Source organism: Acinonyx jubatus, chromosome C2 (genome assembly GCF_027475565.1).
Source record: "Acinonyx jubatus isolate Ajub_Pintada_27869175 chromosome C2, VMU_Ajub_asm_v1.0, whole genome shotgun sequence".
Lineage (NCBI taxonomy): Eukaryota > Metazoa > Chordata > Mammalia > Carnivora > Felidae > Acinonyx > Acinonyx jubatus.
The window spans coordinates 67,484,621-67,507,535 of record NC_069384.1 but is presented as its reverse complement, the minus strand read 5'-3'; the positions used below and the strand labels follow the sequence as shown (position 1 = coordinate 67,507,535).

At 46.8% G+C, this 22,915-nt stretch overlaps 1 protein-coding gene across 1 annotated transcript in view; it reads right to left on the bottom strand.

The window, feature by feature from the left end:
* PDIA5 (protein disulfide isomerase family A member 5) overlaps positions 1–22,697 on the bottom strand; it is a 91,087-nt gene extending 68,390 nt beyond the window's left edge. Inside the window, exons 1-2 of the mRNA XM_027061005.2 lie at positions 22,516–22,697; positions 678–804 (exon numbers count right to left, since the gene is read on the bottom strand). Coding sequence (XP_026916806.2) covers positions 678–804; positions 22,516–22,563 — 175 coding nt within the window. The 5' untranslated portion in view covers positions 22,564–22,697. The remainder of the gene's footprint in view (positions 1–677; positions 805–22,515) is intronic.
* Positions 22,698–22,915: the final 218 nt, after the last annotated feature.

The window sequence follows — 22,915 nt, the reverse complement described above, 5'->3', positions numbered from 1 at the left end:
ACTTAACTCTGCTGGAACAACACCAACAGTCAGATGTTCAAAGTCGCAGCCAAGAGCTGAGCAAACCTCTCTCCATCCACTATGCCCTTGCCAGCCTCAAGGTCAGAAGAGGCAAGCAAGCCACAGTCCCACCCTCCACTGAAACTGCTCTGTTGGAGCCCACTGCAAACTCAGTCTCATGTTCTGACCCCAAAGCAGGACAGATGGGGGCCAGGCAGGGCCAGGGCTGCGAACCTGGGTGCATGCTCCCAAGCCTGGGACCAATTCAGCTGGTGACAGGCCGACCCAGCCAGCTAATCAACAGTTCTGGCAAAGCATGTCCTGTGATGGCCAGTCCGTGCCTGTCCAGGAAGCCACAACATCCACCCCACTGACCACCATCCTCCGTCTCCCTTCACACACATCCTCTCCCTCCTGAGGTAGTGAGGACTGCAGAGGCTCTTCCCAAGAAAGACTGATTATAGGGAACTGAAACAACCTCTCAGGATGCAAAAGAAACAGAACTAACACCCCTCTGTGCTTCTGCCTCATCTCTTGGGGAAAGTGGACAAGCCCGATGACCCTTGGACCCTCCCTGAGTGGCTCCTGGTCCTGAGGTCTCTGCCTCCCACTGGTGCCCTGAACCCAAACCATCCCATCGCTGATGGATGACCCCCAAGGCCAGGTTGGGCACTCACCAGATTTGGAGTAAAGCACCAGCACATTATTCCGGGTCCTGAGAAGTTTTTTCAAGTCCTTGGGGTCAGAAATTCTCTCGATGAGTGAGGAGACCTTTGTGCAGGACAGCCACGTCGGCAGGACGACCTGGGGATCAAGGAGCCAAGGACCATGAGCCCCAGCTTCCCGCCAAGCCCAAGGAAGAATGGGTGCCCGCAGAAGTGCTGCCTAGAACACATTTTACTTCAGAAGGATAAGGGCACACCGACCCTTCTCAGGACTACATCAATCTTTCCACATCATCCCTTTTCCAAATTACCAACACCTCTCCCCCAAGACACTTCCCAGACCATTCCCAGTCTCCAACTCCCCCCTCGTCTTCAGGCACGTTTGTCAAGCTGTAGGGGCTGCATACTACACAAGAATGCTGCAAGGACACACTTGCCACCCACTCAATCAAGACCTGTCTGGGAGGTGGACATCTGTACTCCGCACGGCACTCCAACACCACACACCAGAGCAACGTGAAAATGCCACCCACCTAGAAGCACGGATGCACAAATCCACAGAGAAGTAACATCACTTCTCATATTCAGGATGGGAATGGAAGGTTTTCAGCTTTTCCCACTCAGCCAATGATCTCAGGAGGCCAGCCAACAAGAAATGAGCCAATTCTTCCCAGAGAACCCTGAGAACTCTGAGCAGTGGAGGCACCAGGCACCTCTGCAGGCACAAGGAGGGGTGGCCAGAAGCAGAGGCTGGGGGAGGAGGTGTGTTAAAAGTCCAAATAAGGAACAGTCATACAGCAGATCCCCTCACCCAGCCTACATAGCTGGCTCCTTGCCTAGCTGTCAGAAAACACGGGGCTACTATATGGAGAGACTAAGAAAAGCTCTCCTGGGAGATACCAGGCAGGGAGTAGAAGTATGGCCCTGAGAGAAAACGAGGGGATTTAAGGGAAAGTCTATACACAGAACATTGAGATCACTGATCCTCAAGCCCCAACTCCCCCCACATCTCCCTTCCCTTTTCCAGAATGTTGTCAGTCTTATTCCCCTAGGCAGGACATTAGAGAATGTTTCTCTAAGGAAACTGAGAAGCACAAGAAAAATAACCTAAAGATGGTGATTTGGAGATCCTCCAATGAAACAACTAACTTCCCACTGAGATACCCACTGTGAGGCCCTCTCAGTAAACAAATGCCCTTCACCTCCTCCTCACACTCACAGAGTCTCCAACGCCCATGCCAGTGCCTTGCTATTCAATACAGATAACTCAAGTTCACCAGATATTTGAGGAAAGCCCTTAACACAAAAGACAGGGATGAAAACAAACTAAAAGAAAGATGATACTTAGAAGAAAAGAAAAACAACAGAAGAAAACAGTAAAACTATAATTATTATTCTCAGAGAAACAAAATACTGCATCCATAAAACAAGAACTGAATGCTATGAGACAGGAATAGTCAAAGAGAATCAGGAAAAACTCTTACAAAAAACTCTCACAGAAATAAAAAATTTCAAAAGAGTTGAAAGTAGAATTAAAAAAAAAAAAACTCCTAGAAAATAAAACACAAAAATAAAAGATAAAAAATAGAAGAAAAGATAAGAAAAATAAGATGGATCCATTAAGTGCAAGTACCAAATTAAACTACAGTAAAACCTTGGATTGTGAGTACTTGTTCTGCAAGTGCTCTGCAAGGCTAGCAAATATTTCTAATAAATTTTAACTTGATAAATGAGCAATGTCTTGCAATATGAGTAGTACATGATGCCAAACATCACATGATCACAACTGAGCCAATGATTTCTCTCTCTCTCTCTCTCTCTCTCTCTCTCTCGCTTTAGGATTATGGGTGACCAGCTCCCACACTCAGATGCTCGGCCTCAGGCTGTGGCATTTGACAGAAATTAGTGATTTTTCAGAACACTGGATGGTACCCACAACTGGCACTAGTGCATTTTTTGTCACTTCAAAGCACCTATGGACAGTCTTTTGCTTTTCCATACAAGTAAGCTAATGAATACTTTGTTTCATTCTGGGTCAGGCTGCCTACAGATATAGATCCCTTTCCTCTGTTGCCTTACTGCCAGTTACATTAAATATAGTATATGACAAGAGTTTATTAATACTGCACTATAGCCAACATCTATGTGAGTGTATACAATGGCCCCCATGCAAAAAAAATTCCATGGAGCCAACAGATAGCAGTGATTCCATTAGTGATAGTGAAAGTCATCCTACACAATAACCCTCTTCTTTCATCTCCCTCATACCAGTAACGAAGGCTTTAAAAGTTTAACTGCAGGTTGTTTATTTTTCTTTATATTTTTTATTTTCTTTATTATTTTGTATTATATTACAGTATCATAATAATTTTTATATGAATATTTTTGGGTTGCGGAATGAATCATGTGAGTTTCCATTATTTCTTTTTTTTAATTAAAAAAAATTTTTTTGGGGGTGTGCGCCTGGGTGGCTCAGTCGGTTGAGCGTCCGACTTCAGCTCAGGTCATGATCTCACAGCTAGTGAGTTCGAGCTCCGCATCAGGCTCTGTGCTGACAGCTCAGAGCCTGGAGCCTGCTTCAGATTCTGTGTCTCTCTCTCTCTCTCTCTCTGCCCCTAACCCACTCGTATTCTGTCTCTGTCTCTCTTAAAAATAAATAAACATTAAAAAAATTAATGTTTATTTATTTTTGAGAGAGAGAGAGAGAGAGAGAGAGAGAGAAAGCACAAGGGGGAGGGGCAGAGAGAGAGGGAGACACAGAATCTGAAGCAGGCTCCAGGTTCTGAGCTGTCAGCACAGAGCCCAACACGGGGCCTGAACCCACAAGCCATAAGATCATGACCTGAGCTGAAGTCGGATGCTTAACTGACTGAGCCACCTAGAAGCCCCTCTTTTTTTTTTAATTTTTAATGTTTATTTATTTTTGAGAGACACACAGAGACAGAGCTTGAGTGGGGGAGGGGCAGAGAGAGAGAGGGAGACACAAAATCCGAAGCAGGCTCCAGGCTCTGAGCTGTGAGCACAGAGCCTGACGCAGGGCTCAAACCCACCAACTGTGAGATCGTGACCTGAGCTGAAGTCCGAGACTTAACCAACTGAGCCACCCAGGTGCCCCTCCATTATTTCTTACAGGGAAATTTGCTTTAATATGCAAGTGCTCTGGATTACAAGCATGTTTCTGGAACAAATTATGTTCACAAACCAAGGTTTTACTGTAACTCCAGGAAAAGAACTAAACAGAGGAAAAGAAATTATTAAAAAAAAAAAAATCATTCAAGAAAATATCCCAGAATTGAAGAATATAAGTTTCCAGTCAAGAGAGCCCTGCACGAGTTAAAAAAAAAACAAAACGAAACAAAAAAAACAAAGTCTCACCAAAGTACATCACTGAAAACTTTCCGAAAATTGCTGACAAACAGGAGATTCTGAAAATTTCAAAGAAAAAAAAAATCCCACCATATACAAAAGATCAGGAGTCAGAATTGGCATAAGACTGCTCATTAGCACACCACAGAATAATGAAGCCTTGCCTTCATGACTCTCATGCAACATGATCTCCAACTGGAATTTTATACCCAGCCAAACTATCTGTCAATAGTGAGTACAGACTTACTTACACTTAAGAGCTGAGATGTGAAAAACTTACGACCAATACACCCTTTCTCAGGAAGGTACTGGAACTCATGCTCTACCAAAACAACAAGTGAATAAAAAATGAGAAAAAACATGGAACCTAGGAAACAAAGGATCCCACAGACAGAGGCAAGGAAAATTACCATGTTGACAGTGAAGAGGAGTCCAGGACAAATATCCTGTAGTCTATAAAGCAATGAGCCCATAATGGAGCAAAGACAAAAGGTTATGGATGAATGAGACAATTGTAGATTATCTGATATGCTTGATTATACTGATCAGTTAAATAATCTGACCAAAGTTACATAGTTAATGAGTAACAGGACCAGAACCTGAACCTAGTCTCTCTACTTAACCTGATGCCCTGCCAATCCACTGCCTCTTTGCAGCCAGAAGTCTTGAGCTGCCTCTGAGCTCTACTACTTAGTACCTAAGATGCCTAGCCAACATCACTCAAACTTCTACAGCTTAGTGCCTTGCATCTGACATGGAGATAATGATACCTCCCTAGTGGGACTGCTGTGAGGATGAAATGGGGTAACTTACTGAACATGCTTTATAAATCATAAAGCACTTCAACAGTATCAGTTACCATAATATATAATACAAATTTCCATCTCAGCAGAATAGAAGATAGAAATGTGGCCATATTCTAGTGTTTCTAAATATAATCTGCCATTGGCATTCAAAGTTTCCTTCTCCCTAGGGTAAAACTATCCAGGAGGAAGAGTTCAGGAATTATTTCACCCTCATTCTGCCCTCCCAGAGCTGTGTATAATGCCTAAGGACCCACTGCCCTTGCGCAGCCCACCTTGAGAGCTCACCAAAAAGGTCATTCCATTATGTTATTACATGTTATTCTAGTGCTCCCAGGGAGCTAATGGACTTCAGACTAAAAAGTCCATAGCTCAATGCACATGATTAAAGGAAAAAAAGAAAAGAATCTGTTGGAAAACCACATTGATGCTGCTCTGTGTTTAATCCCCAGATAATATTATCAGTCAGGAAAAACAACTACCCTTGCCCAGTGCCTCAGCACTTTGACCTGTAGACCAGCACTCCTGAGACTGGCAGGCACCTACGCTTCTGGAACTGGTGAGAAGGAAAGGGGAAAGGAGGGAGGATGGGTCCGGAGCCCACTTGCCCAGGCAGCACAGTGGCATGCTGGTGGGCCACAGTGACAGCAAAGTGTGTACAGCAGAAGCCTCAAGAGTCAAGTCTTATGGCATACCCACAGCTTCCTTTCTAAACAAACCCAGTGAACCCCTCAGATCATCTAACCAATAGCCACCCTCAAAGTAAAACCACTTTCCAGCCAGCTACCAAAGGCTCTGACCTAACGTTCACTCTCACACAGCAGGGAACTTAAGCTCAATAAGAAATACACTGAGCAAATTGACTTTGCTTGAATACTATCACCCAGTAGGATGCTAGGACTTAAACTGGGCACTGCCCATAGCCAGCCTAGTTTAGAACTCTCTATGGAGGTGTCTCCTCTCCACCTCCCCCAATCCCTATTCCACCCCTAGACTAAGAGCTCCGGAGGGCTGGGCCCAGCAGAGTGCCTGGCCCCTTGAAAGCCCGCAGGAAATATCTGCCCAGCAACATAAACCTGACAAATCACACTGGTTACCACACTCCTGACCTCTACAGAGATCACACACTAGGAAGATGTTATAAAGTGAAGGCATAATAGCTCTTGGGAGACATGGAAGGGGCCACCCAAAGCAGACAAACCACAGCACAGTGAAGGTCTGGGAGAGAGTGGGTAGGACCATGCCCCACCTCAAGAAAGCCTGGCTCAAGAGCCTCATCTGGCCATGACCTTAGACTGAGAAGCCATCAGGGAGGCTGGAGGTGGAAGGACCAACGAGGTGGCTGCCCAAGAAATGGGTCTATCCAAGAGCCTCGGGGGAAAACAACAGAACTCAGTGACTATTCCTATGTAAGCAAGGAGGGTACAGAGAAGAGGCTAAAGTGACTCCAAGGATCTGGGTTAGGAGTGTGGAACAACAGCCAAGATGGAAGACGGGAGCAGTGGCAGAAGAGGCTCTGGTCTTCTGTTGAGGGAGGTGATAGATAATATGCTCAGGCATGGACATGTGGACACACAGGCTTTCTTCAGGCTGGAGAGTGAGCCCTGAGGCCGGTGAAGGCTCCAGGGTCAGGTTCAGAGGGAGATGACAAGGGAAATCCTCAGTTGAGGAGAGGAGGAAGGACCAGGAGGAAGATCAGGAAAGATAAAGTGGAAGTCCCGCGTCAACACAGACCAGGGAGGAGACACACAGGAAAGGGGGTGATCAATCTGCAGGCAAAGACTGTGGCAAAGTCCCCAGGGACATAACAAGCAAACCTTAACAGCAGAGAGGTGGGGGGAAGGCAACCGGAAGTCAGGCTGCTGAGAAGGGAAAGCACACCCCAGTGTGGGAGCCGGGGTGATGAGGGGAAGCCATGCAGGTAGTCCAGTGGGTCAGGAGAAGGATGGGCTGTCTCCACTGTGGACAAGTGTGGGCACAGGAGAAAAGAACTGGCCTAGAGAGGCAGGATTTGGAGATTTGGGGGCAAGAGAGGAAAAAGAGTCAGGATACCCAGATCCGAGAGAACCAGAAGACTTGGTTACTAAGAGCTAAGATGCCGTGCTTAGTATCTTTGAGAGGGGGGGAAGATGAAAGGCCCCTGGGTGCCTGGCCTCAGACGGACCATCACGTCAGCTCACAACCACGGAGCAGTCAGGAGGACTGCCCTTGCCTCCCTCCCCAAGAGGTCTCTCCTCCAGCCACTTAACATTCTCCTTTCTCCTCCGCTTCCGTCTATTTTAACCTTTGCAGTGTGCACGCTCCTTCCTTTCCTGAAGATGCAGCTCCAGTGAGCCTTGAATCGCCTTGCCAAGAGCCTTCCTGCAGACTTCATAAGTCACAACCCACAAACCCTGATAACAACAATAATAACAACATTAATGATGCACAAACTCTCTGCTTTGTCAAGCCCTCAGGGGGGAGAGGGCAGCGTCTGAGAAGTGCTTCAGCAGCCAGCCACCTTCCCAGCCAGCCATAGAACTGTTCCCGGGTATGGCAGCTCTTTACATTCTAAGTCACTGGCTTCGGATCGTTCTGCTCACCAACCCTCAGCTCTAACAGTATTTACACTAGGGCCTGGGCTCAGACCCATAAAACGTTCCCCCAGTGCAGGGCAGAACACTGCTGGCAAGGCCAGCTGCCTCTGTTCCTGCTGCTGGGGAATCCTGGAGCCCCACATGTCAGCGTCCCCTGTCAAAGTATATACCCCCTCTTAGAACACCATGCCCCTCCATCACAGTAACAGCAGCCTCCACCCCCACTCAGAGCACAGGTCCCCTTCAGGGCCCAGCAGCACCCCGGCTGCTGGGCGCAGAAGCCCTCACTCCACCTCCACCACAGCTGGAGGCATGAGCCTTTTCATCTTCCAGACGCCCTGAGTGCTCTCCTGCCCGTATCAGGGCCAGCCTACAGGCCCACTCTCATCTTCTCCCTTTGAGGGATCCCCACCCCTCAGACAGCACAGAGAGAGCACTGCTTCGGGAGCCAAAGAGACCTGGGGTCAAACACGGGCACCGTCATTTAGAGCAACATGACCTCTCAGAGCACCATTTCCCCACCTGTAAAGTGGAAAGGATAATACTGATACCTCCTTTGCGGGCATGGCTGAGGATTAAATGAAGGGGGAAAAAGCACATAGAGAACCTAACATAATGCTTGGCACACAGAAGTATATAATAATCATAATTATCTTATTAGTACTATTAGTGAGACAAATCACAGAGCAAGAACAACAGTGAAACGGGAACCACCTCTTCCTCTCCAGGGCCCTGGCTACAATGAGGCAAAACAGCACGTCCAGGCAGGAAGGAGCATGCACGTACACAACATTCAGGATATAACCTGAAACCCGCAATAATCACCCATCTGCATGGCAACCCAGACCAAGAGGCCACGCGGTACATGTAGAATGCTCCTTCCAGATTCTGTGCCCGTTTGCTCCTCACAAAACCTAACAAGTGGGTGCTGGCCTCATCTCACAGATGAGGAAACTGAGGCTCAGAGAGGTTAAATTGCTTACCAAGTCACACAACAGGTAAGCAGCAGAGCAAGGACTAGAGTTCAGGTCTCCCAGCTCCTGCCCAGAGGTGGTCTATTATTCTCAACCCCACAAGCTCCCTGGACCCAAGCAGAAAAAGAGCACCTCCTTCCCTTCAGAGCAGCCAGGAAAAGCCCCAAACTTCCAAAATACCATGGCAAGAAGGGATTTATAACCCTCTGCAGTACCCTGTTCTCAGGGCCCTGGATCAATGAGCCCAGATGTGCTGTTCATCAGAAGTTGTGTACAGGAGTCTGAGCCCCTTTCCAGCTCACTCTCTCCCTCTCTAACACACAGCACACTTAAACTGCTCTCTCTTCACTTAACCTCACCCACCATCCCCACCAGACTAAGGAGATAAAGAGTGGTACAATCTTGGAAAATAATAGGGAGAACACTCCTTGCCACACTATACCCTCTATTGGAAAAAGTTCCAGATCTCTGGGGTGCGTGCCAGCACCCTCATGTTCTCTGTAGCCGGGGAGGCTGGCTGTCATTACAGATTCACTATTCAATGTGGATCATGAAGCCAGGGGTATTCAATTATGTAAAAGCAGCTTGCTAAAGGAGGGTGATTTGAAGACAGAAATTTTAGCATTTAGGAAAAGGGGTGGAGGTGGAACTTGACCTTTTTTGCTCTGTCACCTGAAAAAAGATACCCTTCCTATGTTGGGAGCTGTGAAGAAACCGGTTTTAATTTAGTGTAACCCACATTTTGCTCAAAATAGTTTTCAAATGTCAGAATCTAAAAGTCTAGACTCTAAAGAAGCTGGTGGTAAAGGGATCCAGGAAAAATGTTAAAAACAGATGACCTGAACCCAAGGTCAGAGAATTCGAGCTGACTGAGAATTTAGAGCTGGAGGTTTGGTGGAAAGAGCAAGAAACCCAAGTTTTGCACTGGCTTTACCTTTTGGTCGTGTGACCTTGGGCAAGTCTCTCTTTTCTAAGTCTCTGTAAAATGAAGGGACTTAAAATAATTTCCAAAGTCCCTGCCAATTGTGACATTTTGATAAATCTATCCTCATGATCACTACCAGAGAAGTACTGTAAGGTAATTATACCTTGTGACAAAAACTGCTGAGTTTCTCTGGATCTGTGGCCACCCACATTAAAAGTCACTCCTCTGTGTCCCTTGCAGCAAGTGTGGCTGGCTGTGCAACTAAACTCTGGCCCCTCAAATATAAGCAGAAGTGTTTGGAACTGTTCCTAATAGACATTTGGGTCTTCTTAGTCTCCTCCTCCTCCTGCCAGATGGAATTTAGACAAGATGGCTAGAACTCAAGCAGCCACCTTGAGACAATGAGGAGAAAGGACTTGTTACAGAGGTGTAGTAGTAAGATAAAAGGTACCTGGGTCCCTGACCCACAGGAGTATGTACTGGCCCTAGAACACCCCTTCCTAGGCTTCAACATGAGTGAATTACATGAGCTCTGTAAGGTACTCATTCTGGGTTTTCTGGCAGACATACAAATGGATATTGAGTCCCTACTGGAACAAAAGCCTAAATTGGAAAGAAATATTAACATTTGCTCCAGTTGGGATATTTCAAAGAGTCTAAGGCACTAAATCATGTATTATACTTCAGATAAATTGTTGTAAGGAAGGAGACAGAGGGACTATCAAAGATTTGGTTCACTGTGTTCCTCCTAAATTACCCAAGTTTCACCATGCCTGTTCCCGTCAGGTGTCTTGGTCACTTGGTGACAACTACCCACAAATGAAAGGAAAGTCAGCTAGTAGCTCTCCAGTTTCCCTGCAACCTCGGCCCTTTATGACTAAGAGGACCACTGCAGGAGACCAGAAGGCCTTGCAGTTCACAGGCTTGAGCTGGGCTGGCTGGTTTCCCCAACACAGCATTCCTCACATGCCATCTCAGGCCTCCAGGTAGCCCTCCAGAGCCAAGGACTCAAAATTCCTGAGGCTGCGCCACGCAGTGGGCCCACAGGGCTGAAAGAACGAAATACTTACAAGTCCATGTCCTCCACCCTACCATTTCATCTTAGATAGCTTATCATCAGAAAGCTCAAATTCCTCCCTCTCCCATGCCTATCAGCCTATTGCACTCTGAAAAGAGCAAACACATTCCTTCTTAGGATCCTAGAGGTGAAATACCCTAGCTCCTCACATGTGCCCTCAAATCCCTCACCATCCTGAATGATCTACCTTAGACACAGACATGTTCATGATTCTCAGAGCTATCCCCATAGCTGGCAGCAGAGTGTTAGAGCTTAAAAAGAATAATGTGCTATATTACTGGAATTTATTTGGGGAAATAAATATTGATGCTTTCATAATTCAAAATAGAGGAAATTAGTCTCAACACAAATCTTGACTGGTGGGTCACAGTTAAAAAAAAATTGAGAAACATCATTAACGAATCTCTTAAAATATGGCACCCAAATGTCACAAAGTGCTGGCAAAAGTACAATTCTTTTCAAAGTTATTTGACACAATTCACCAAGTATCTCCAAAAAGGTATTTATGCTTCTTGACTTGGTAATTCCACTTTTGGGAATCTGTCCTGAGGAAATTAGCAGGGGTTCTGACAGATGACTCACATGGTCCTACTCGTAAGAGTCAAAAATTGTAAACAACCTAAATATTCAAGAGCAGGGGAATGGTCAATTAGAGGAAAACATTCAACAGAATAATACAGCCATTTAGATGATGTTTTCGAAGACTGTGCAATGAAGAAATATTTGCTTTAGTGTTAAGTTTAAAAAAATGGAGTTCAAATGTACATGGCATGATTATAACTACACACAAAATTATGCTCAGAAAAAGACTGGAAGAAAAAAATGCACCAAAGTAAAACTTCATCCTTAGATAGATTTCATTCTTCCCCTTTGTTTTTCTCAGTCACCATAATAGGCATGTCCAATTTAAATCTTTAAAGAAAAAAAAAATTATCACCACTTGGCCACCATCAAGGAAATAATTAACAATCTCTAAGTATCACCCCATAAGCAAATGTAACTTCACAGCAGAGAAGCCTGGCAGAGACCTCCTTAACTAAGGGGCCAGCATTAGCACCACCAATAATGGGTAAAATTAGCACCATATGCCTCCGGATATAACGCACTGAACAGAAACATCATCAAAAACCCAGCTAAAGGACATTCTTCAAAATTATCAAGGTCACAAAAGACAAAAGCCTGGGAAACTGGTCCGGATTAAAGGAGACTAAAGAGATGATGACAATTCAGCGTGCCATTCTGAACTGGGTTCTGAGCCAAATGCTACATTCCTGATTTTGATCATTGTACTGTGGTTATGTAAGGGAATATCCTTGCCTTTTAGGAAATATTTAGGGGGCAAAGGTGCATCACGTCTGTGAACTTTATAAATGGTGAGGGAGAATCTGATAAAACAAATGTGATAAAATGTTAATATGTGTGGAATCTGGGTAAAGAGCAGATGGGAATCCTTTGTATTCTTCTTGCAACTCCTCTGTAAGTCTGAAATTAGTTAGAAAAAAAAATATTTTTTTTTACCTAAAAAAAGACAGGGGGGAAAAAAAAAAAAGATGCCCAGAAAACAACCAAATACTGCCCCCACCTCTTCCACAGGACTTCCAAAACCCTCGGCCAGCCGGCCGGCCGGCCAGCGCTCACTAGTACTTTCCCGTGTAAGAGGAGAGCTCATCTGCCATTCTTCACTTCCAGCTACCTGTCTGCTCCTCTGCCCACCTGGCACCGCGTAGTTTTTTATAGGAACTATTATACGAAATCTGCAAAGCACTGTGCATGCAACACATACCCAGAACGTCTTTGATGAGAGACAGAGAAAGAGAAATACAAAAGAACATTAATTTTTAAATATGGGTAATTTACATCCCTTAATAAAGGCAAATTTTAAGCATCTGTCACCAACCACCATGGCTAAACAGCACTCTTCACCAGGAATGAAGACCTAACCTCAAACCAAGTTTGGGAATTTCACCACTGGTACTTCCCAACATGCAAATGTCTACCCTACAGCCTCCGAAATAAAGGCAAGCACCATGAGTCCCTGAATGGGGTGTGTGGGTATGTGGGTGTAAGACAGACAGACAGGGCCTGGCTGAGATATGGACCCCTGACTATCTGCAGCGAGGAGCTAAATGTGCTTTTTAAGAGAAAGAGATGGGAAAGCACTTGGCAAGGAATAGAACCCAAGAGAGAATTCTTCAGTTCCAAAATTCAAGGCCTAAGGATTAGCCCATAATAATGATAATAGCTCCATGTACAGAGTGCTTACTGTGTGATCAGGAGCAGCTGAGAAGCTCACATGCCTATCTAATTTAATTATCTTGGCAAGAGACTTCAGTAGGTACTTGCAGTACATCTATTATATAGGTGAGGAAACTGAAACTAAGGAGAGCCAAGAAACCTGCTCAACATCACACAGCAAGAAGGTGACAGAGCTGTGACTCAGACCCCCATCGCTGGTGTCCCAGTTGGAGCACAAAGACCACAGATTCCTGGAGCCACCCACATCTCATTGTTTGTTCTTCCAAATACAAAGCTAGCTGCATTTCTTATATGTTGCTTCCTTTAAAAACCATCCCTTACATGTGGTGTACACAGTACAGTTTTCCTCCCCTCTCTTCCCCCGCAACGTGTGGCTGTCAACAAGGGACAATTCAGGGGCAGGACAACTGATCCGAGAGCTTATAAAAACAGGTTTTCTTATCCTGAAATTGCAACCGCAGTGCATTTAACCAGGACTTAAGTCCCTAAAGCTTTTAATGTTTTGAAAAACCTCTCCTAACGCCAAGAGGGCTTTGGGTCACTGCCAGCCTGGTGTGCCAGGCCTGCTAACAAGAGCTGGTAGAGGGAATAGTGAATTAGGCAGCAGAGAAGGGGGAAGAGCAGGTAAATTCCCACTCCAGAAATCGAACTCTGGCTCAAAGCTCAGTTAATTGATAAGAAAATAACAATTCAAGTGCTCATGACCCATGGTGTACATCCGTGCTTTTACACACATTATCTCGCTCAATCCTCTAAAGCTGAGGGTTTAAACCAGTGTTTTCCACCCTTCAGGACTCAACCCAAGAGCTGAGTCACAAATCAATTCAGTGAATTACCACCAACATTTTTTAAGTGACATCAAATAGAAAACATCAGTATGTATCATAAATAACAAGACTAAGTATTCAGCAAAACATTTATGTCTGTTACATATACTTGGCTATAATGTAAAACGTACAGTTGTGCTTGCAGGAGTTGCAGCAAAAATATCTGAAAAAATGTCACAATCTGTGTGGGAGGTGGTGCTATCCCCACTTTAGAGATACGACCACTGAGGCTCACAGAAGTGAACAAACACCCCTCAGGTGAAGCCCAGGACTCAGCCCAGACCTTCTGAGCACAGTGAGTCAAGGTGAACGCTCCCCACTGGTGCCCCTCAAGCCCTCTCCACTCACTAGAGTTCCACCCAATACAAGACCGGAGAGGCCGGCAAATCTGCCTCCCCTTCCAACACAGCCATTAAGCACAACCAACTGGAAAAAGCCACAGTGACAGCCTGACCCATCTTTCCCCTGCTCCCTGCTTGCCTGCAGTTCTCCACACGCCTTCAGGGAAAAGCAAAGCAGTGTGTGTTCAAGCCAAGTGCCACCTCACACCGTGCCCGGTGTACATGGATCATGACCTGGGCAGAACCTGGGCCACACCACCCAGCCCAGAGCAGCAGCCCTGGCTGGCAAAATACTATCCACCACACAAAATTAATGTTGTTTACTTGTAAATCTGCCTGGTTTGCACGCACACCAGCTCTAAGTCTAGGCTTTTTAGCAATAGATTCCTGGGCCTTGTCCTTAAAGAATAGCATCTCACAGATCTGGGGAGGCCAGGAATCCAACTGTATACATAGACCCTTACGGTGATTTGGATCCACAGCCTGGTAGGAAAAACCTCTATCACTGACCCATCTTTGGAGCCCACATCACTCCCCTCTCAGATAGAGAGGCTCTCTGAGGACTCGCAACGACTTCCACATGGATAACGTTACAGATACCTCCAGTTCTCCTTTGCCTCAACCTCTTGAACCCCAGCAGGACACTCTTGGCCTCCCTTCTACCTCTCCAGACACCCTTCCTATCTTCTTTGTAATCCCTCGTCCCCCCAACCTCCAAACGTTGAAGTTCCTCAGGGCTCGCTTGTTCTACCTTCTCTTCCTTCTCTCCATTCTCCATGGGGATCTCACCCACCTCCTGAGCAGCACCCCTAAATTAACATGTCCAGCCCAGATCTCTCTCTTCAGAGCCACATCCTCACATCCTGCTCACTCTGGTTCCTAAACTGGGGTCACATAGAATTCTCAAATGTTAAGAACCTAAATCTCATACAAATGGCATATTTCAAAGGGTTACTGAACTCGGTTTTAAGTTTATTTTGAGAGAGAGAAAGAGAGATCAGGAGAGGGACAGAGAGAGAGGAAGAGAGACAGAATCCCAAGCAGGCTGTATGCTGTCAGCACAGAGCTTTATGCAGGACTCGAACTCATGAACCATGAGATCATGACACTCAACCGACTGAGCCACTCAGATGCCCCAGGGTTACTGACCTCTTAATAAGTGACCCACTTAAAAATAGTTACATCAAAAAAGAATATAAGGGAAAAAAGATTTAAAGAAGATCTCAAAAAAAAAAAAGTTATAAGAAACTAATATGCATACGGTTCATGAAAAAAAAAAAAAGAATCCTGTTGTAAGACTGCTAAATTAGGTATCAAACTGGTTAAAGTCCTGCAGGGCACTCACCTCTGGGTCTCTCTTCTCTACCAAACAGAAATCATTTGCATCTTATCTACCTTTAAAATATGGGTCCTAGAGGCGTCTGGGTGGCTCAGTCGGTTAAGCGTCCAACTTCAGCTCAGGTCACGATCTTGAGGTCCGTGAGTTCGAGCCCTGCGTCGGGCTCTGGGCTGATGGCTCGGAGCCTGGAGCCTGCTTCCAATTCTATGTCTCCCTCTCTCTCTCTATCCCTCCCCCGTTCATGCTCTGTCTCTGTCTCAAAAATAAATAAACCTAAAATAAATAAAATAAAATAAAATAAAATAAAATAAAATAAAATAAAATAAAATAAAATAAAATAAAATATGGGTCCTAAAGAATAATCCAGTTATATTCCCTAGAGTACTGGATGGCCCTTAGGTGTCCCTCTTAGACAATGCTCTAATATGACATTAAAGAGACACTAAAGCATCTTTTATTTCCATGGTTTTGGATAACTTTTTAAAATATTTACTTATTTATTTTGAGAGAGAGTGAGAAAGAGCACACGTTAGGGGTGGGGGGAGTGGGGGGGGTGGGGGGGAGGGGAGATTGGGAGAGAATCCCAAGCAGGCTCCAGGCTGTCAGCACAGAGGAGCCTGGCATAGGGCTCCACCTCATGAACTGCAAGATCATGACCTGAACCGAAATCAAAAGTCAGACACTTAATCGACTGAGCCACCCAGGCGCCCCTGGATAATTCTTCTTTACACTGGGGCCTATGAACTTGAGTGAGGAAAAATAGTATCTTTATTTTCACTAACCTCTAACTGAAATTTAGCCTTACTTTTATCATGAGTGTAGGCAACAAATTATAGTAGCACCAGCAGTGTCTGTGACTTTGCCACCAATAGAAATCATATATTTTTTAGCCCTTACCCCCTGAAACCACACTTTTCATATTACAATAGGCGTAGATATCCTGAAACACTGTTGATGCTCGTCACTAAATATTACCGAAAATATCAAACCTGCCATTAGATCTTCCTAAATGAAACATTAATAAATACAAATATTTTATCACATATTTGTTCTGGAATTTGGGAACTATATTTCAGTATCATTGGTTTCCTTTGTTGTACTATGCACTGTTTTATACACTTAAAAACATGATTCTAAGAAAGTCCTCTGAAAAGCCTTTCCTGACTTGCTGCATTAGGTTAGGGACCCATGTTACACATTCTCTTATCATCTTGTATTTCCTCTTTCCGGCACTTTACCACCCGAATTAAGTAATAAGTTAGTGGCTCTCCCACTAAGCAACAGGAGGAAGGGATGGTGGCCATCTTATTTATCATTATGTCACTAATGCCTTAGCATGGTATGTCTGACTCATAAAAGACTGTCAAGAAGTATCTGTTTAAAGAAAAAGAAAAAATAGGGCACCTGGATGGCTCAGTTGGTTGAGCATCTGACTCTTGATTTTGGCTCAGGTCATGATCCCAGAGCCATGGGATTGAGCCCTGCATCGGGCTCCATGCTGAGTATGGAGCCTGCTTAAGATTCTCCCTCTCTCTCCCTCTACCCCTCTCCCCCACTCGCACTCTCTCTCTAAAGTAAAACAATTAAAATTAAAACTAACTACATAAAAAAGACCTATGGGATGAATGAACATCTGGGACACGTGTAGCATGCAGATGCTGGTCTACATTCCTTGGAAATAAGGAGCAGGTACCATACTCTGCCCAGGACCTAGCAAAGTCAGACCCTTTGACAAAAGTAAACCCACTTATTCTTCACAAGCCTGCCCTACTTGGCCCAACAACAGAACTTTCCAGCCAACCCCACTTCTCAGCTCAGATACTAGACCACCTCTGTGTTTCAGCCCCAGCGTAGGGCTCTCAACCTAGATCTCCGTTAATACCTTCCAAAGCAAGGATTAAAGCATCTGCTCATGAGTTAATGACATCTGCTCATGCCAAAGGGTTGGGGGAATAGTAGGATTCTCTGGGGGGTCAGAAGATGGACATTCTACTCCAATCCCAGCCAGCTGCAATGAAGTCAGGCACAGCCTCACCATCAGGCCATCTGGGAACAGAGTACACATCAAACTGGGGGCTCAGGATGCCCTTGGAGAATAAAAAGACACCAAAAGCTATTCTAACCCCACAGTCCATCTGAGTATTTAACCCCCCACCGCATGATTGCAAAGCTAATTATTTAGAAGTGGTTTCACCAAAATGAAATACGTGGGAATGCTTTGCAAACTCCAAAGCCCTCTATAGATACGCCAACTGTTTTATAATTCTCATCAACAGATCACCTGGGTAGCCAGAGGCTCCAGCCAGTACTGCAGGATGGGCCAGGCAGCCCAGCAATGGGTGGGCATCCCTGCTCCTCCCCTCTCCCACTGGGATCTAAGATGCTAGATGTGAAAAAAAAGGAAGGAGGAATGGGAGTGTGGGGCCAAAGAAACCATGGAAGTCCTGGTAACATGAGCACTTAGGTTCGTTACACCCCATGCATCACTCTCTGACTCACTGTCACTTAGCCACCACCACCAGTTGAGACACAAGAGCCCCACTGAGCAAAACCGCAAAGCTGAAGCAAACCCGTCAGGGAGGCAGTGTGGTTGGTATCATCATTCTCAAAAGAGAGATTTCAGAAGAAAGGGGAGAGAAACATAAATCTTTAGACCCTCTGCAGCCCCCTCTACTTCCTCAGCGGCTCTGCAAGGGCCCACTGGGGAGTGGCAAGGAGCGAGTCAAGAGCCCAGCTCAGAGGAAGTGTGATGGGGAGAATCCCAGCAGCACAGCCCCCCAACTCACAGCCTGCAGTCTCTGCTCACACCCTCTCTGGCCTCCTAACCGGCTTCCCCAGCACCTCTCCTTCCCAATTTGAAATAACTGCCCTGGCTCCTATTTATCGTGCCCCCGCCCCACCCCCATATGCCAAGCACTGTGCTGGGTGCTTCCTGTATTATTTCTGATGCTTTCAACTCTGCACATGGATATTATTACCACCACTGACAAACAAGAAAACTGAGGGAGGGCCCAAGGTCACACACCTCTTCAGTGCCCAGCTGGCTAAAAACCCATGTTCTACCCATTACATCACACTTTAACTTTATCTTATAGATGCAAGAGAAGAGAGAGGAAGAAAGTGTTGTTTTGGGAAAATTAATCCAGTCTCTTCCATTGCAACCCCAGTGTGGACTGACTGATCTTATTATTAAAAGGGCAGCTTTCATCACGTCTCTCCATCACCTACAGAACCAAGTCCCAAAACCTTTGCCAGGCATTTAACATTCATCACAATCCACTTTTCCAATGTGATTTCCCCCTCCCGAGACTCAAATCTCTCCTTCCATCCAGACCGGCCCATAACTCCTCATTGTCTGTACTTCTACCCCAGATGGTTTCCTTTCTTTGCCTGCAAAACTAGTTCCTCCGGCCAACCATGGACTGGGGAGGACTGCATGCCAGGTCCTGGGCTAGGTGCTGGGAACACAACAGGCAGAACAGGGAAGATCCTGTCACAGAGCCTGGAGTCGGCCCTCGTGAGGCGTGAGCTAGGACCCTTCTCTAGTGACTGGGGGCCCTCAGCCTGACCCTTGCCCAAACTCACAGCACTCAGCATTTGCCACCCACACGGAGCTCGGCTATTCCTCCCATTGATGTGCCAGTTCTGTTTTAAAATTTCCTCTGTAATGTGTTTGTTTCTGTGGGAAAAGTGCCCTCCAGGTTCCAAACAGCAATTAGGTCCCCAGGCCAGCCCACAAAAGCCTATTAAATATATAATGGTGTAGAACCTAAATATGTATACATTAAAAGCTCTGCAGGAGAGACCAGGGACAAACATCTCCTGCTTCCTGCACCTCCACCCACTGTCCCACCAGGTTCTGAGCATCAAGCCAGCGTCAAGCCACCGTCAAGGGCAGAGGCCCTAGCAGTGGCTTGGGAGAAAGGAAGCAGGTGGAAGATGGGGGGCTGGGATGGCAGAGATGGAGCAGGAAGAAATCTGATCTATAATTCAGGAGACTGGCACCAATCCCAGCTCTGTCTTTACAAACCCAGCAGCCTTGAGACCCTTCCCTCTCAAAGCCCCGCTTCTCTAAAATCAAAGAGCTGAGTTATATCAGGAGTTCTCAGACCTCTGAATCTCAGGGATTGGCAAAATATATTTTTCAAAATGTATTTTATATATTTTTAAAAACATTTTAAAATATATAACATGTTTAAAATATATAATGTATATTATACATTTAAAAATAAATTTTATCTAGAAAAGACTTTCTTAAAAAAAAATCAATATACCATCACTACTTAATTTTTTCTAAAGGACACTGAAAACCGCCCCTTCCCTTCAATATGGACATCATGTCAGAAAAATGGACAAGTTTTTAAACTGAAAGTGTCTGGATTCGTGGAAAAACCATTCACCATTATTACTTTTCCAGTGTGTCTATGGACCAGTGAAAATTGTCACAGCCCAGTTCCAATCCTTGGCCTGATGCTGGAACCACTTGAGCCAGATGACTTCACGTCCCCTCCAGCTCCGACATGTCTCCATTCTGAGGACTGGATGTCGACTACACTACAATCAGCATGGATGGCCTGGGGAAGGGGCCACCGCAGGGAGGAGCTAAGAAGGGCAGCAGGAAGGGGCAGCCAGCTGCAGGGGTGGGGCCAGGACAGCACAGCCTCCCCAGACCGAGGGCAGAGATACCTAGCCAGGAGGGAAGGGCTAGAACCAACCTGTCCCAAGTGCTGACTGTGACTCTTCATCCCAGTATTCTTCTGGAAGGCTGAGAGGCCCCAAAGGAACCTTTCTCCTTAATTAACTTTTCTGATCAAAAAACAAATACACATCCATATAGAAAACTTGGGGAAACAGAAAAAAGCATAAACAAAGAAATAAACAAAAGTCACCCAGAGCTGTGCCTTCTAGAACAATCGCTGTTAACATTCTGATGCACTGCTAATTCCTCAATCACATATGAAGCTATCTTCAGCCACCCTGGGATTCGTTCTGTAACTTGCTTTACCCCTAATTATGAAGCACTTTTCCATGTCCCTAGATATTCTTCATAAGCATATAAAATATTTTGATAGTCAACATGGCATTCTAATAAATATAAATATTCTTTATAAACATCACTTTCTATGGCATGGACAGGACCCAAAATCATTTAACTATGCTGTTATTGTTGAGCATTTAAGCCATTTCTATATTTTTACTATTGTAAAAAACGTGGTAGGTATATATCCCTGTCCGTGAATCTCTATAGATCCCTTTATACTGCTTCATGTCCCTTGGGTCACAGTCCAGTGCTCTGCACATATCAGCTCTCAGTAAATATTGAGCAAACGAGGAAACCCAATACACTCCTAGGACCTTGGGAGCCCTTATTGGACATACATAGAGTTTAAATTTACAGAGGCCCACCCTGGTGTCCACCAGCCACTCAGCACTGGCCCTGCACCATTGACACCTGCTGAGCCAAGCTAGGGCATGGGGAAAGGAGAAGGTCAATTTCATGCTGCAGACTCCCAGGTTCTGGTGCTCTCAGCAAACCTACCCATCCTTCCACACCTGGAGATGGAGAGCACCAGCAGACCTTAACTGCCTCACTGACTCCCCCCACCCCCACTTCCTCCAGACTGCACAACCCACTGCCTCAGGAAAGCCATGGCTGACCTCTGACCTTCCCACCAAATTAATGAGGAGGCTGCCAGCACCTCAGGTATTAGTGCTCACTGCCCTGTCTTTATTTGCTCACAGGACCGACTCCGTTGCCCAAGCCAGGGCGGCACCGGAGGTCAGGGATAATCTGTGCTTTGCTCTCCATCCAAAATCCAATCCAGCGCCAAACATCATTGATAAATAAATGATTGCCGAAAGAAACTTGTTTCCAGTCAGATTCCCAAGCCCTCTATTTTTATAGAAGGGAGACGAAAAAAGAATAGAGGAAAGCAGGACCCCCTAAAACAGCCCAAATGCAAAGACCTGATAGGGGCTCCCGCTGGAGCTGGCCCCCTCTGCACAGTCCTGCGGTATCTCCTGGCCCAGAGACCTGCCCAAGCCAGCTGGCTCCAGAAAACAGAATGCAAACAGATCATCCACAGGTAGACGCAAGTAAAGGGACACTGTCCCATTCCAGACTAGTTCTATCCCAGAGGGAGAACGGTCAGATCTAGGGAACAGGAAGCAGCCTTTCCCACCGACTTCCAGACAACCAGAAAATACAGGGCCACTCCTCCTTGGTGATGCCCCAAAGGCAGGATATCAAAAGATGAAATTGTTTAAAGCAACTAAATCCACACTCCAGTTTTTCTCCTCCTGTTGCCCAGCATTCTTGTCACACCCAACAGAAAAAAAAAACGAAAAATCTGGGTTGGAGAGGGTACCCACAGCAGAAAGTTTCTGGGAACTTCATGGGGAAAAAAGGAGCCAAGATCGTCCTGAAAGAAGGGAGACCGACCAGAAGTTATGGAGTGATGTGGAAAGAGGCCACATTATCCCATCACACACCCACAGTAACACCGAAGCCAAACCTGGAGAGCCCTGGGCACTGTGGACAAACACATACATTTTGGCCTCTTCTAGGGATTTCCTGGAGCCACCCCCGCCCGCCCCTGCCCCTTTCAATTGTAAGCAAACTCCTCTCAGCGAGCCCACCACTCCCAGCACGCTGGCTCACCCCCTACTCCACTCCTGCATGATTTTGCAGTTCACAGAACTTCCTCCATCCGACCCGCACCCGACGGCTTTGGGGGGGGGGGGGGCTTTACCGTCCCCACTTCATGGATGAGGAGACTAAGTCGCAAGTGTCACAAACTAGAAAGTGGCTGAGGTTCGGGCCAGGGCACTTGGGTGTAGAAGCAAGAACTCCTCCGCGGACCCCACCCAGCCCTGCCTGCAGGCAGGGTACCAGGTGGAGACCGGCACTTTCTCTGCTGCTCAGGGTGGAAACCAAGAACAAGGTGGCCCTAAAGCAAGGTTTCCAGCAGTACAGATATAAAACACCCTTTTCCCACCCCGCACTCACACAGGTGCAGGGCCCAGAGTATGGGCGCGGCGCACCCTCCAACCCGCCTGTGTCCCGCCCTAGCCGCCGGCTGCCCCCCCAGACTTGCACCCCCGCAAAGTTGTGCCCGCGGCGCAAGCCCACTGCGTGGTTCCCTCGGACCCTGCGCCCTGGAGGGCTCCGCGGGGAGGGCACGGGGACTGCCCCACTGCCTCCCCGGCGGCCACCGGGTCCACGCCTGCCCGGCACGCATGCCCCCACCCCGGGGTTTGGAGGCAGCTCCCCGCACGTCCCGCGAGGGCCGGGAGCAGGGAGCGCGGACCCCAGCGTGGGGCGCACGTGCCGCCCCCTCCCGGACCCCAGCGCCACAGCCTCACCCAGACTGCCAGCAGCAGCAGCAGCCATGCCGGCCCGACCCGCGCCATCCCCGCCGCCGCTGCCTACGGCTGGCTCCGTTCTCCACTCAGGCTCCCGCGCCCGCAGCTCCGCTGGGTCCAACAGACACGGCCACTTCCCAGCCGCTCCCCGCCTCCGAGTTCCCGGTGCCACGTCTGCCAAAGCATGCGCACGAGGCTGAAAGAGGCGGCCTGGAAGAGGTGCTTGCTGGGAGTCGTAGTTTGCGGCAAGGCTGAGCTGGGGGCCTCCCGGCGTGGACTTGGCCCCAGAGGCACAGAGGCGCATGAGTGGAGTGCTAAACGGCGGCGAGGTCAGCCAGTAAGCGAAGGCAGTTAATTTGCGGGGCTTACTCTGTGCCTGGAGTTTCAGATCAAGATCTCA